Below are 15,714 nucleotides of genomic sequence, written 5' to 3' on the forward strand. Positions count from 1 at the left end.
CAGGAGGGATTTTTGCAGCAAAAGTATTTTATTAACAAAAAGTAGACAAATGAGTTTGATTTACAGAACTTCTATTTTAGTTTTACAGACCATTTTCTGCAATTGTACACATTTTGCCATAACTTACGCCATGTTAATATAATATCTGAGTGAGAGTGACTAACAAAATACATAGGGGCCCCCTGGAGGTCAGGGCCCCTGGGCACGTGCCCTGTCGGTAATTCAGCCATGATTACTACAAGTTTAGATAGCTGGCTAAATTAACTAATTTACCAATCAAAACATGTTTTACTGACTATCAGTGAGTAACATAATTGCACTTAGTGTATTCCACTATCCTAACTCAACAGAAAGTTGAGATCCTTGACTGTGTGCCCCCCCCAAAATAAACCAAATAGTTTATTTAATTTGTTTTATTCAACAAAAAATGTACGAGATCCAGACCTCTGTGTCCTCATATGTAGTTACGGCCCTCCCACAGGGTCTTATTGGCCTCCTCAGATATCAGACGGCCTTGAGAGCAAACAGATTATGTTGCTGGAGATGAGACCAGTAAAAACAGTAAAGCAATTGGATTGGTGTCAGTCCGCCTCCTGAATAGACTAGCTAAACCAGGAAAGCGTTAGAGATTTTGAATGACTTGTGAGGGGGTCCTAAACTGACAGAAAAAGAAAAAGAAAAAAAAGAAATCACGATTTTGCTTTGCCATTGTATCCAAGCCATTTTGCTTACACCTGACTGCTACTCCTATCCTTTAGATATGTAAACACAGCAGGGATAGGGGCCACGGTATGAGAAGAGGTCTTTGGACTGGGCCTTTGAGGAAAAAGGAGTTACCCCCTTCTGAACAAAAAACAAACAATCCAAAAATCCTTGTATGTGCATGATAATAAGTCATTTTCTTACCTGTATGCCAGCCTGCACTGCCATCGCTGCAATCAGAGGAGATTCACCTTTTCATCCTGAAACAGACATGAGGCTATTAAGTATAAAATATCTAGAAAACAGCATTGGAACATGGGCCACAGCACTGAGGGTATCAAATCACCATTCTTATAGGAAATAGAGTCGAGTTTGCTGGCTTCTTGATCTTGCTTTGTGATTATATACCAATTATGGCAACACATTCAGGCATTCACATTCGATACATGTGGCTCACGCATCATCATGTCCTATCCACCACGTGCTAACAAAAACAACACTACCAGAACATCTGAAACATCTGCAGATGACACATGGTGAGGATGATACAGTCCACAGGGCTGAGAAACATCTGGCAGTAGCAACCATCTCTGTATATTTTGTCATTGTAACTTAGCTCACTTAATAGTAGAGCTTCCCTCTCGTCTAGGTAAGAACACTTTTCAAACACATTCAGCTAAAGGGTTGTTTAGCATGTAGTCTGGAAAGTTCCAGAATGGGATGGGACAATATTGATTCAGCATCAGTCCATGTTATCTATTACACCTTCCAGCCTTAACAGCTTCTACCCCCAAGCCATAAAACTGCTGAACAATTAATCAAATGGCCACCGGACTATTTACATTTACCCCCCCTCAATTTGTTTTGTACACTGCTGCTGCTTGCTGTTTATTATCTATGCAGAGTCACTTCACCCCCACCTACATGTACAAATTACATCAACTAACCTGTACCCCTGCACACTGACTCGGTACTCCCTATATATAGCCTTGATATTGTGTTACTTTTTACTTTAGTTTATTAAATATTATTATATATTTTCTTAACTCTTTTTGAACTGCGCTGTTTTAAGGGCTTGTAAGTAAGCATTTCACGTTAAGGTCTACACTTGTTGTCTTCGGCCCATGTGACAAATAAAGTTTGATTTGATTGAAAAGGACATGAGTCAAGGACCATGTGCCAAGTAAATGACATAGGTTAGTGACAAACGAATGAAACTATCTAGATTAGCTGTAAAGCACTGTGCTTTACCTTAAGAGATTATGACTCAAAGATTTACATGTTTTTTTTATGACTAAGCACACATATATATATATATATATCTCTCAAGGTATTGGAGTGGCCATCAAAGCCCTGACCTCAATCCTATAGAGAATTTCTGGGCAAAACTGAAAAAGTGTGTGAGAGAAAGGAAGCCTACAAACCTGACTCAGTTACACCAGCTTTGTCAGGAGGAATGGGCCAGAATTAACCCAACTTATTGTGGGAAGCTTGTGGAAGGCTACCCGAAACGTTTGACCAAAGTTTAACAATTTAAAGGCAATGCTACCAAATACTAATTGAGTGTATGTAATCTTCTGACCCACTGGGAATGTGATGAAAGAAATAAAAGCTGAAATAAATAATTCTCTACTATTATTCTGACATTTCACATTCTTAAAATAAAGTGGTGATCCTAACTGACCTAAGACAGGGAATTTTTACTCGGATTAAATGTCAGGAATTGTAAAGAACTGAGTTGAAATGTATTTGGCTAAGGTGTCTGTAAACTTTGACTTCAACTGTATATATACACACACACATATACACAAAACTATATATAATTCAGAATGTTTAAAAAATGTAAAGCTCTCCCTCTTCCTCCCAGGATGTAGGGGATTACCCAGAACCATCCCCTTGGCCCAAAGGATGTGTGTGTGTGAGAACGAGAGAGAGGGAGAGCGAGAGACAATAATGAGCTATACTAGCCTCTGACACTGACAGTTTAGTCAACAAGAAAACACAGCTCTTACCCCCCCAACACATACACACCCCAAAATTGCTCCCTTTCTCCCTCAGCAATCCACCCAAATCCCCTTCCCAGTCTGTTCTATAGGATAGAGACTGAGAATTTTAACTTCTCTACTGGGCTGAGCTCCAGTACTCAAACAAATGTCACCATAGACCCGAGGAGCAGGCAGCACAAACTAAGACCCTAGCGCTATGACCGCATTTCAATGTCATAGATAGGGTTGTAAAATTCCCGGGAACTTTCAATAAATTCCCTGGTTTTCCCCGAAATCTCAGATGGAGGATTAGCCAAGTCAGGAGGGAAGAAGCAGAAAATCCAGAATCCTCCACCAGGATATCTGGAAAACCAGGGAATTTATTGAAAGTTCCCAGAATTTTGCAACCCTAATCATAGATCCACATTTCAGCTACTTAATACGCTGTTGTCATTTCAAAGAAAGCTCTTTACGTGCACACATTTTTTTATGCATTCAGTTACTCTGACACAGCGTGAGAGAAATCAATCCATGTCTCATCTGTGATGCGTTGCTCTCGGCAGAGGACAAGATGACAGCAGTGCAGACAAGCAGAATTACCTTAGGACAGGAGGAAGACAGTAGTCATGTACGAAAAGAGCTGCGTAGAACCCCCAGAAAGTCGGAAAAACCCGTCTCCACCCTGCTTCTGACCGGAAAGCAGAAAGCGCAGCACAAACCATGCAGGCTCCTACTGGCTGGTTCCAGACTTCAGAGTGTGTAATGTCGACAGCGAGCGAGAGAATGACAGAGGGAGGAGAGAATGGAGGGAGGAGGGAGAGCCTTGACTAATGAAGTGGCTCTGCGGAGGCCCCCCACTCCTGCCACGGCCAGTCCTCCTCTCACAAAGCACCCATTGTTACACACCACACCCCCCTCCAGCCACCCCACACGTTCATCATCCCAACTCTGCAGCCTGCCCTGGGAGCTCCCTGCGAGAAGCTAGTGGAAATGGAGGGCTAGGGGGCAGGGGAACCAGCCACTTCCTCATCTCATCTCATCCTCCTTCCCCAACCCCCACCCAAAAAAACATGATAGCAAGGGGAAAGTTTGGTGTGGGGAAGACGGAAGAGAAAAGGGCAAGGGCCAGGGTTCAAATTACACATTGTGACTGTCCCAAAGTTAGCATTGTCTAATGCTTATACGGGTGCCTAGGCCAGTGCACAAGTCCTGATTTGCTAAAAGGTGACAAGCACTGCCATAGTTAGAACCCTGGCAAGACTTGCTCCTGGAGGAGATCAGTAGGCCTAAACTACTGGACAGTAGACAAACAAAGAGGGGGAGAAAGAAAGAATGGGGTGACTTTCAATTTGAGTAGGGAGGCGTATGGGGCTAACAGCAGAGGACAAAGGGAGCACTCGTCTCTAGAATGTGCTGCATCTGGGGCCCCAATGCGCGAGCTGAGAGAATGCCTCCCGGTGGGGACCAAAAGGGCAGCATGCGCGTCCACACCACCACCAAAAGTCAATGCGAGGGAGGGAGCGAGAAATGAAAAGAGGCATTCAAAAACAGAATGTGTTTTATGCTGCTGGGTTGGCTGAAGTGAATGTGCGAGTGTCTGAGTAAAGGGCAAGGCTCGCCACTTGACAAGGGCCGCAGCCTCGCACATTCTCTAGTGGTTGCTGAAACACTTGAACAATGCCTGTTCGCTCTTGGCAGCCCTGTTCAATCAAAACTGGTCTTCCAACAATGACCTTCGGGTCCAGAAAAAATGCACGTTTGAACGAATATGCATTTGAGCTAGTTTTTGCTTCACAATGTAAACCTTGTTTGGTACATTATTATACATTGACACATTGTTGGGTAAATTAGATTTCTTTATGTTCTTTGCTCCGCATTGTTGGAAAAGGACCAGTAAGCATTTCACTGTTCGTCGACGACGCATGTGAAATAACATTTTATTTGATGTTGATTCATGTGTTTTGCTTCTGATAGAACCAGGATGTAAAATTACAAAACAAAAATCGGATTCCTACCAAGATAGCTCTTTAAATGAATTGAAATGGTGGGTCTCCCTTTGAGGGAGTAAATGGGAAGGTTTAATGAAGTAGAGGGACATTAGCCAAGCCTCTCTGTAGTCCTGAAGATAAACATACACAGATGGATGAGGGATCAGTAATCATTTAAGAGGATCAGGGGCTATTCCAGACATGGACGATACACCCTCACCGATCACAATACTACAGATAGCACGTGGCACATGGACGGAGCTGCAGTCGGTGTACATCATGTGTTTGATGTGCATTCACAGTGGATTGTAAAGTGTGTGCGAATTAGTGAGTTGGGGGGGGGTGATTCGCGTATTTACCAATAGCATGGAGCAGCTGCACGAGTCTAACATAAGAGTGTAAAGGGGCTGTAAGCCAGCACATGGGGCCATAAGCTTTTTATTTTAACCCTGCTCTCCTGCCAAACGGGGTCTGCTCCACTCTCCCCAGAGACTACCAACTTCTCATTCATTTAACTTCTCCTGCTGAGCCCTTTGTGTCTCAACTTAATTGGCCTGTCAGTTGAAGGTTTCATTCGGTGCCTCTCCATCAGAAATGGACCTTGTATTCATTATGGGAGTAGGTGCATTCAGGCAGGATTAGGCCTAAGTGTAGCGTACATCATTTAGGCTCAAACCCATGTCCTTCAAGAAGAGTTGTCCTGAAGATGACGGGTCGCCAGGAAAGCCCCTCATCGGCTTTTAGGTGTGAACTGAGGAGACACCTGCCAATACCACTTCCTCCTGGTTTGATTAATCTATTACCACAGCATGCACTTAGAGGCTGCTGGGAAGTTTGTCTTGTCAAAAAAATTAATATTTGAGACAGTCGACACTTCTGATAGGGAGTAAAAATGAGTGGATTTATTAAAGTCTGAAATTGAGGCAACCAAATTAAAGTTGTCAAAGGGAGCCGGCATCGAGTTAGGTCTCCTATAGGGTGATTGTGCCCGTTAAGCTGCGGCAGGCAGGACTGGCAGCTTGCCCATTCATCGGGGGAGTTCGCTCGCGGATTAACATAGGCTAGCTAGGCCACTGAATTGCAAGTCAACGCAGATGACATCATCCCTTCAGAAAACAATATCCCAACTGAAGTAGCTAAGAATGTCCTGAAGACCGCCAAGAGCACTGATCTAACCTGACAGTTTCATAAATGTTGACATTTGCTTTAAATACATTTCCCAGAATGAATAGGGCTCCATGGCCATACTGACAAAGTCACCATCAGGAAGAGCTTCTTTGATTATCGAGGAGAGGGTTGTGATCTGAACATTGCAGTGATGGCAACAACTGCAGAAGCTGCTGTATTAAAAAATGGGTCAGTTGTAAGGACAAGGCCGTTAATGACATCATCTGAAACTGACTGGATGATGTCAACAGAATAAAAAAAGGGCTTTGACTTAAAGAGGGTGTTGAGGAAATGTTCTGTGTGTATTAGGGTATGCTGAAATGCTCTTATGACAGGAACATACATACTTTTTTTGTTATCTTATGGTATACAAGACTAGTTGTACCTTTCAAATTGTACGACTTGTGTTCTCCATTGTGCTAAAACTCAAAAAAGAAAATCCTAAAAGGAAATTGGAACACAATGCAAGACCAAACATGGGCCTAAAACGTGTAGACTAATTTGTAACCGGCTTTATCAAAGTGGTCAGATAAGCTGCAAGACGTCCGAGGCCCTGAAGAAGACCCTCACAGATGGTCAGGTAAGGAGGGTTACTTGCCTGTATGATAATCCCAGGGATAGAGGGGAGGGGGACTCGGTAAACCTTTCACCTTAACATGAAAAAAGCTCAGCCCTCAGTAAAAACAAAAGCTACCATAGACCCTGTTGTCATTAACTAATGACCTGCTGTCATTAACAAAGACCTTCAAACACCCTTTCAGCATCCTCCTCTCATCCTGTTCATTGTTTTGAAACTGGACTCATCATCAACTGTCGTAGAGGAGTCCAAAGACCTCTAGAATTAAACTGGATATATTCACAGGACGCCTAAAAGATAAAGTCCTCTCACTCTGTCAATGAATCGATGTTCATTGATTCAGGTCAGCGAGGTAATTTCAGTAAGGCCCTACCTATCTTTAGAAGTAAGTCAACTCTTGTAATAGAAGACTCCAGGAAAATACGACACTCAAATCATGTCTGTTTTTATATCAGAAGAACTGAGAAATGTAATATTGAATGAGGTCATTAGCAATGAGGGTTCGGCAGGTAGAGAGTGAGACAATGGAGACGTTCGCTGTTAGCCAGACAGGCCACAGCCCAGCTGAAACCTGGCCAAAAGAGAAGACATTTAAGCCAACAGAGAAACATTTGTGCTGGGGAGACTAAGAACTGCTGCTGAACAAAGTGAGCTTAAATGACTGCCCTAGGGCAACACTCCAGAGTTAACCCACCAACCAACCTATCCTGGTAATGAAAAAATAAAATGATCATGAATGTATGCATCACTGGGGGTACACTGCCTGCCCTCCAGGACATCTACAGCACCCGGTGTCACGTGGAGGCCAAAAAAATCATCAAGGACCTCAGCCACCAGAGTCACGGCCTGTTCAACACGCTACCATCTACAAGACGGAAAGTTCTGGTGCATCAAAGCTGGGACCGAGAGAATGAAAAAGCTTCTAACTCCAGGCCATCAGATTTTTAAATAGCCATCACTAGCTGGCCTCTGCCCAGTACCCTGCCTTGAACCTTAGTCACTTACTAGCCAGCTGCCCGAGGTACATAGTTATTGAACACTGGTCACTTTAACCTCTCTAGGGTACGTGGGACGGTAGCGTCCCACCTCTTCAACAGCCAGTGAAACTGCAGGGCACCAAATTCAAAACAACAGAAATCCCATAATTAAAATTCCTCAAACATACATGTATTTTACAGATACACTTATTGTAAATCCAGCCACAGTGTCCGATTTCAAAAAGGCTTTTACGACGAAAGCAAACCAAACGATTATGTTAGGTGAGTGCCTATTCACAGAATAACACAGCCATTTTTCCAGCCAAAGAGAGGATTCACAAAAAGCAGAAATATAGATAAAATGAATCACTAACCTTTGATGATATTCATCAGATGACACTCATAGGACTTCATGTTACACAATACATGTATGGTTTTGTTCGGTAAAGTTCATATTTATCTGAGTTTACATTGGCGCGTTACGTTCAGTAGTTTCAAAACATCCGGTGATTTTGCAGAGAGCCACATCAATTTACAGAAATACTCATTATAAAGTGTTGCTGTGCGTTTTGTTGCTGTGCGTTTTGCTGCCAACTTTACTTTACTTTGCTAGCTGACAACTTTACGTTTTTTGTTTTGTTTTTGTTTTTAATTACCGTTTATATTTTTAGTTTTTCCATCGCAACTTTTTTCCCTCATTCAACTTTTTCACTCCGGACGCTTTATCTGGACATGGTTCGTCAACACCTTCAACAGCCGAAGCTAAGTAGTAACATTAACATGATGTCTTCTAATTGCAGTCGCTGTACTCATAATATACAGGAGAACGATCGCCTTACGGCGAGAATAGCTGTGCTACAAGCCCAGCTTCAGACGCAATCGTTAGGCAAGGGTAATTTCAGTGTAGGAAAGGAAGAAACAGCGTCTGTGCCACCAGTAAGTACAGATAGTAACGTTAGTATAAATCCCCCCGCACAGTCCCCGCAGCCGGACAACTTTCTCATGGCTTCTGGAGGGAAATGCTGTTGGAATGCTCAACCGGTGTCGCTCATTCAGCCGACAGAAACTTTCAACCGGTTTTCCCCATTATGTAGCGAGTCGGAGTCTGAGTCTTCTCTTGTCTCTACTCCTCCCGTTACGGGGTCTGAGACGCCGAAGGCTCCCACCATTAGCTCTGACAAATTGAAAACCCTAGTCATTGGCGACTCCATTACCCACAGTATTAGACTTAAAACGAATCACCCAGCGATCATACACTGTTTACCAGGGGGCAGGGCTACCGACGTTAAGGCTAATCTAAAGATGGTGCTGGCTAAAGCTAAATCTGGCGAGTGTAGAGAGTATAGAGATATTGTTATCCACGTCGGCACCAACGATGTTAGGATGAAACAGTCAGAGGTCACCAAGTGCAACATAGCTTCAGCGTGTAAATCAGCTAGAAAGATGTGTCGGCATCGAGTAATTGTCTCTGGCCCCCTCCCAGTTAGGGGGAGTGACGAGCTCTACAGCAGAGTCTCAGCACTCAATCGCTGGTTGAAAACTGTTTTCTGCCCCTCCCAAAAGATAGAATTTGTAGATAATTGGCCCTCTTTCTGGGACTCACCCACAAACAGGACCAAGCCTGACCTGCTGAGGAGTGACGGACTCCATCCTAGCTGGAGGGGTGCTCTCATCTTATCTACCAACATAGATAGGGCTCTAACTCCTCTAGCCCCACAATGAAATAGGGTGCAGGCCAGGCAGCAGGCTGTTAGCCAACCTGCCAGCTTAGTGGAGTCTGCCAATAGCACAGTCAGTGTAGTCAGCTCAGCCATACCCATTGAGACTGTGTCTGTGCCTCGACCTAGGTTGGGCAAAACTAAACATGGCGGTGTTCGCCTTAGCAATCTTATTAGGATAAAGACCTCCTCCATTCCTGCCATTATTGAAAGAGATCGTGATACCTCACATCTCAAAATAGGGTTACTTAATGTTAGATCCCTCACTTCAAAGGCAGTCATAGTCAATGAACTAATCACTGATCATAATCTTGATGTGATTGGCCTGACTGAAACATGGCTTAAGCCTGATGAATTTACTGTGTTAAATGAGGCCTCACCTCCTGGTTACACTAGTGACCATATCCCCCGTGCATCCCGCAAAGGCGGAGGTGTTGCTAACATTTACGATAGCAAATTTCAATTTACAAAAAAAAAAAATGGCGTTTTCGTCTTTTGAGCTTCTAGTCATGAAATCTATGCAGCCTACTCAATCACTTTTTATAGCTACTGTTTACAGGCCTCCTGGGCCATATACAGCGTTCCTCTCTGAGTTTCCTGAATTCCTATCAGACCTTGTAGTCATAGCAGATCATATTCTAATTTTTGGTGATTTTAATATTCACATGGAGAAGTCCACAGACCCACTCCAAAAGTCTTTCGGAGCCATCATCGACTCAGTGGGTTTTGTCCAACATGTCTCTGGACCTACTCACTGCCACAGTCATACTCTGGACCTAGTTTTGTCCCATGGAATAAATGTTGTAGATCTTAATGTTTTTCCACATAATCCTGGACTATCGGACCACCATTTTATTACGTTTGCAATCGCAACAAATAATCTGCTCAGACCCCAACCAAGGAGCATCAAAAGTCGTGCTATAAATTCTCAGACAACACAAAAATTCCTTGATGCCCTTCCAGACTCCTTCTGCCTACCCAAGGACGTCAGAGGACAAAAATCAGTTAACCACTTAACTGAGGAACTCAATTTAACCTTGCGCAATACCCTAGATGCAGTTGCACCCCTAAAAACGAAAAACATTTGTCATAAGAAACTAGCTCCCTGGTATACAGAAAATACCCGAGCTTTGAAGCAAGCTTCCAGGAAATTGGAACGGAAATGGCGCCACACCAAACTGGAAGTCTTCCGACTAGCTTGGAAAGACAGTACCGTGCAGTACCGAAGAGCCCTCACTGCTGCTCGATCATCCTACTTTTCCAACTTAATCGAGGAAAATAAGAACAATCCAAAATTTCTTTTTGATACTGTTGCAAAGCTAACTAAAAAGCAGCATTCCCCAAGAGAGGATGGCTTTCACTTCAGCAGTAATAAATTCATGAACTTCTTTGAGGAAAAGATCATGACCATTAGAAAGCAAATTACGGACTCCTCTTTGAATCTGCGTATTCCTCCAGGGCTTAGCTGTCCTGGATCTGCACAGCTCTGCGAGGGCCTGGGATCGGGAGAGACACTTAAGTGTTTTAGTACTATATCTCTTGACACAATGATGAAAATAATCATGGCCTCTAAACCTTCAAGCTGCATACTGGATCCTATTCCTACTAAACTGCTGAAGGAGCTGCTTCCTGTGCTTGGCCCTCCTATGTTGAACATAATAAACAGCTCTCTATCCACCGGATGTGTACCAAACTCACTAAAAGTGGCAGTGATAAAGCCTCTCTTGAAAAAGCCAAACCTTGACCCGGAAAATATAAAAAACTATCGGCCTATATCGAATCTTCCATTCCTCTCAAAATTTTTTGAAAAAGCTGTTGCACAGCAACTCACTGCCTTTCTGAAGACAAACAATGTATACGAAATGCTTCAGTCTGGTTTTAGACCCCATCATAGCACTGAGACTGCACTTGTGAAGGTGGTAAATGACCTTTTAATGGCGTCAGACCGAGGCTCTGCATCTGTCCTCGTGCTACTAGACCTTAGTGCTGCCTTTGACACCATCGATCACCACATTCTTTTGGAGAGACTGGAAACCCAAATTGGTCTACACGGACAAGTTCTGGCCTGGTTTAGATCTTACCTGTCGGAAAGATATCAGTTTGTCTCTGTGAATGGTCTGTCCTCTGACAAATCAACTGTACATTTCGGTGTTCCTCAAGGTTCCGTTTTAGGACCACTATTGTTTTCACTATATATTTTACCTCTTGGGGATGTTATTCGAAAACATAATGTTAACTTTCACTGCTATGCGGATGACACACAGCTGTACATTTCAATGAAACATGGTGAAGCCCCAAAATTGCCCTCGCTAGAAGCCTGTGTTTCAGACATAAGGAAGTGGATGGCTGAAAACGTTCTACTTTTAAACTCGGACAAAACAGAGATGCTTGTTCTAGGTCCCAAGAAACAAAGAGATCTTCTGTTAAATCTGACAATTCATCTTGATGGTTGTAAAGTCGTCTCAAATAAAACTGTGAAGGACCTCGGCGTTACTCTTGACCCTGATCTCTCTTTTGACGAACATATCAAGACTGTTTCAAGGACAGCTTTTTTCCATCTACGTAACATTGCAAAAATCAGAAATTTTCTGTCCAAAAATGATGCAGAAAAATTAATCCATGCATTTGTTACTTCTAGGTTAGACTACTGCAATGCTCTACTTTCCGGCTACCCGGATAAAGCACTAAATAAACTTCAGTTAGTGCTAAATACGGCTGCTAGAATCCTGACTAGAACCAAGAAATTTGATCATATTACTCCAGTGCTAGCTTCCCTACACTGGCTTCCTGTTAAGGCAAGGGCTGATTTCAAGGTTTTACTGTTAACCTATAAAGCGTTACATGGGCTTGCTCCTACCTATCTTTCCGAGTTGGTCCTGCCGTACATACCAATACGTACGCTACGGTCACAAGACGCAGGCCTCCTAATTGTCCCTAGAATTTCTAAGCAAACAGCGGGAGGCAGGGCTTTCTCCTATAGATCTCCATTTTTATGGAACAGTCTGCCTACCCATGTGAGAGACGCAGACTCGGTCTCAACCTTTAAGTCTTTACTGAAGACTTATCTCTTCAGTAGGTCATATGATTGAGTGTAGTCTGGCCCAGGAGTGTGAAGGTGAACGGAAAGGCTCTGGAGCAACGAACCGCCCTTGCTGTCTCTGCCAGGCCGGTTCCCCTCTCTCCACTGGGATTCTCTGCCTCTAACCCTGTTACAGGGGCTGAGTCACTGGCTTGCTGGTGCTCTTTCATGCCGTCCCTAGGAGGGGTGCGTCACTTGAGTGGGTTGAGTTACTGACGTGATCTTCCTGTCTGGGTTGGCGCCCCCCCTTGGTTTGTGCTGTGGTGGAGACCTTTGTGGGCTATACTCGGCCTTGTCTCAGGATTGTAAGTTGGTGGTTGAGGATATCCCTCTAGTGGTGCGGGGGCTGTGCTTTGGCAAAGTGGGTGGGGTTATATCCTTCCTGTTTGGCCCTGTCCGGGGGTTTCTTCGGATGGGGCCACAGTGTCTCCTGACCGCTCCTGTCTCAGCCTCCAGTATTTATGCTGCAGTAGTTTATGTGTCGGGGGGCTAGGGTCAGTTGGTTATACCTGGAGTACTTCTCCTGTCTTATCCAGTGTCCTGTGTGAATTTAAGTATGCTCTCTCTAATTCTCTCGTTCTCTCTTTCTCTCTGAGAACCTGAGCCCTAGGACCATACGTCAGGACTACCGGCCGTGGTGACTCCTTGCTGTCCCCAGTCCGCCTGGCCTTGCTGCTATTCCAGTTTCAACTGTTCTGCCTGCGGTTATGGAACCCCTACCTGTCCCAGACCTGCTGTTTTCAACTCTTAATGATCGGCTATGAAAAGCCAACAGATTTATTCCTGATTATTATTTGACCATGCTTGTCATTTATGAACATTTTGAAAATCTTGGCTCTCTCTAATTTTCTCCTTCTCTCTTTCTTTCTCTCGGAGGACCTGGGCCCTAGGACCATGCGTCGGGACTGCCGCCCGTGGTGACTCCTTGCTGTCCCCAGTCCGCCTGGCCTTGCTGCTATTCCAGTTTCAGCTGTTCTGCCTGCGGTTATGGAACCGCCACCTGTCCCAGACCTGTTGTTTTTCAACTCTTAATGATCAGCTATGAAAAGCCAACTGAAAATTATTCCTGATTATTATTTGACCATGCTTGTCACTTATGAACATTTTTGAACATCTTGGCATAGTTCTGTTATAATCTCCACCCGGCACAGCCAGAAGAGGACTGGCCACCCCTCATAGCCTGGTTCCTCTCTAGGTTTCTTCCTAGGTTTTGGCCTTTCTAGGGAGTTTTTCCTAGCCACCGTGCTTCTACACCTGCATTACTAGCTGTTTGGGGTTTTAGGCTGGGTTTCTGTACAGCACTTCGAGATATTAGCTGATGTACGAAGGGCTATATAAAATAAAATTGATTGATTGATTGATTGATTGATTGATGAAAATACAAGTGTTATGCATGGAATTTTAGATGCACTTCTCCTTAATGCAACCGCTGTGTCAGATTTCAAAAAAGCTTTACGGAAAAAGCAAACCATGCAATAATCTGAGGTCGGCGCTCAGAGCCCAATCAAGACAAAAATATATCCGCCATATTGTGCAGTCAACAGAAGTCAGAAATAACATTAAACATTAACTTACCTTTGATGATCTTCATCAGAATGCACTCCCAGGAATCCCAGTTCCACAATAAATGTTTGTTTTGTACGATAATGTCCATAATTTATGTCCAAATTCCTCCTTGTTGTTCTAGCGTTCAGTACACTTTCCAAACTCACGACACGCGGGCAAGTCCAGCGGAAAGTACGGACGAAAAGTTAAAAAAGTTATATTACAGTCCGTAAAAACATGACAAACTAAGTATTGAATCAATCTTTAGGATGTTAACATAATTCTTCAACAATGTTCCAACCGGAGAATTCCTTTGTCTTCAGAAGTGCGATGGAACAGAGCTCGCTCTCACATGAACGTGCATGGTCAGCGCATGTTCAGCTCATGGTAGACCTTACTCAATCCCCTCTCATTCGGCCCCACTTCACAGTAGAAGCATCAGACAAGGCTCTAAAGACTGTTGCCATCTAGTGGAAGCCTTAGGAAGTGCAACATGACCAATATCCCACTGTATCTTCAATAGGAGCTGAGTTGAAAATCGACCAATCTCAGATTTACAACTTCCTGGTTGGATTTTTTAATCATGTTTTTGCCTGCCATATGAGTTCTGTTATACTCACAGACATCATTCAAACAGTTTTAGAAACTTCAGAGTGTTTACTATCCAAATCTACTAATAATATGTGTATCTTAGCTTCTGGGACTGAGTAGCAGGCAGCTTACTCTGGGCACCTTATTCATCCAAGCTACTCAATACTGCCCCCAGCCATAAGAAGTTAATTGACGTGTGTATTGTTAGGTATTATTGCACCGTTGGAGCTAGAAACATCAGCATTTTGCTGCACCTGCAATAGCATCTGCAAAATGTGTATGTGACCAATAAAATTAGATTTTATTTATTCTCAGTCACGTCTCCCTCTCCTGTAACTATTCCTCTGCCCCTCTCCCACTGGTCCCAGTCTGGTCATTAGTCAGCAGTACCCTAAATAAATGAGGGGAAAACCAAGAGGTCTTCATGATCTCCATTGCGTCCAGGGGAGATAGCAGCACATATGGGCTCACGTGGGGGTTTAACCCATTAAGCTGTTCATATTTTTTTGGCCTCCTTCTGGAGACACCACTTCCCCAAAATGTGAGGCATAATGCCAGAGATCAGCCAGATGGTGATTAGGGGGTAGAGGGGCAGAATCAGGGCTGTTTTGGGGGCGCACTCCTCACGCATGCATGCATCTGGATCCAGTCCAGATCTCAAGTATGACCCTATGCCTAATTTGTATTATTTCTGCACAAAAGCTACCACAAGATGGCAAATACAGTTGTCTGACAAAAGCAGCACAAAGGTAAAAAAAATAACAATCTTTGTGTGGTAGGCCTACATATGAGAAATAACTATGAAAAAGATTTGTTTTCACATTACAGCTCAATTCAGATACAGAAATTGGTATGTTAAAGAAACAATAAGCAGGTCTACTTGAGTTTCTAAAACAAGTATAGTATTTTGGATCCCTTTGCTGCTGGTGAAATGGTCTTCCTCTGGGGTAGCAGCACACACTTAAGCGAAGGGAAGCACCTGCACAACCTTGCTATTACGGTATTCCTCTAGCAGGAAACCAGGAACAGAAGATTTAAATGGACATAAAATCAGTCTGTAGTCGGGCCTCCCGGGTGGCGCAGTGGTCTAGGGCACTGCATCGCAGTGCTAGCTGCGCCACCAGAGTCTCTGGGTTCGCGCCCAGGCTCTGTCGCAGCCGGCCGCGACCGGGAGGTCCATGGGGCGACGCACAATTGGGCTAGCGTCGTCCGGGTTAGGGAGGGTTTGGCCGGTAGGGATATCCTTGTCTCATCGCGCTCCAGCGACTCCTGTGGCGGGCCGGGCGCAGTGCGCGCTAACCAAGGGGGCCAGGTGCACGGTGTTTCCTCCGACACATTGGTGCGTCTGGCTTCCGGGTTGGAGGCGCGCTGTGTTAAGAAGCAGT

The 15,714-nt window shown here is 44.1% G+C and overlaps 1 protein-coding gene across 2 annotated transcripts in view; it reads right to left on the reverse strand.

Annotated features, from left to right (window-relative positions):
• The window catches only part of LOC120049986 (GAS2-like protein 3), a 31,433-nt gene that overhangs the window by 10,670 nt on the left and 5,049 nt on the right, over positions 1-15,714 (reverse strand). Inside the window, exons 1-2 of one of the 2 annotated variants that reach the window (XM_038996545.1) lie at positions 3,288-3,507; positions 907-962 (exon numbers count right to left, since the gene is read on the reverse strand). In XM_038996545.1, the coding sequence (XP_038852473.1) occupies positions 907-930 (24 nt within the window). In that variant the 5' untranslated portion in view covers positions 931-962; positions 3,288-3,507. Of the gene's footprint in view, positions 1-906; positions 963-3,287; positions 3,508-15,714 lie in introns of those variants that run through there. The other variant, XM_038996546.1, reaches the window with a different exon arrangement.

This window comes from Salvelinus namaycush, chromosome 6 (genome assembly GCF_016432855.1).
Source record: "Salvelinus namaycush isolate Seneca chromosome 6, SaNama_1.0, whole genome shotgun sequence".
NCBI classification, from domain to species: domain Eukaryota; kingdom Metazoa; phylum Chordata; class Actinopteri; order Salmoniformes; family Salmonidae; genus Salvelinus; species Salvelinus namaycush.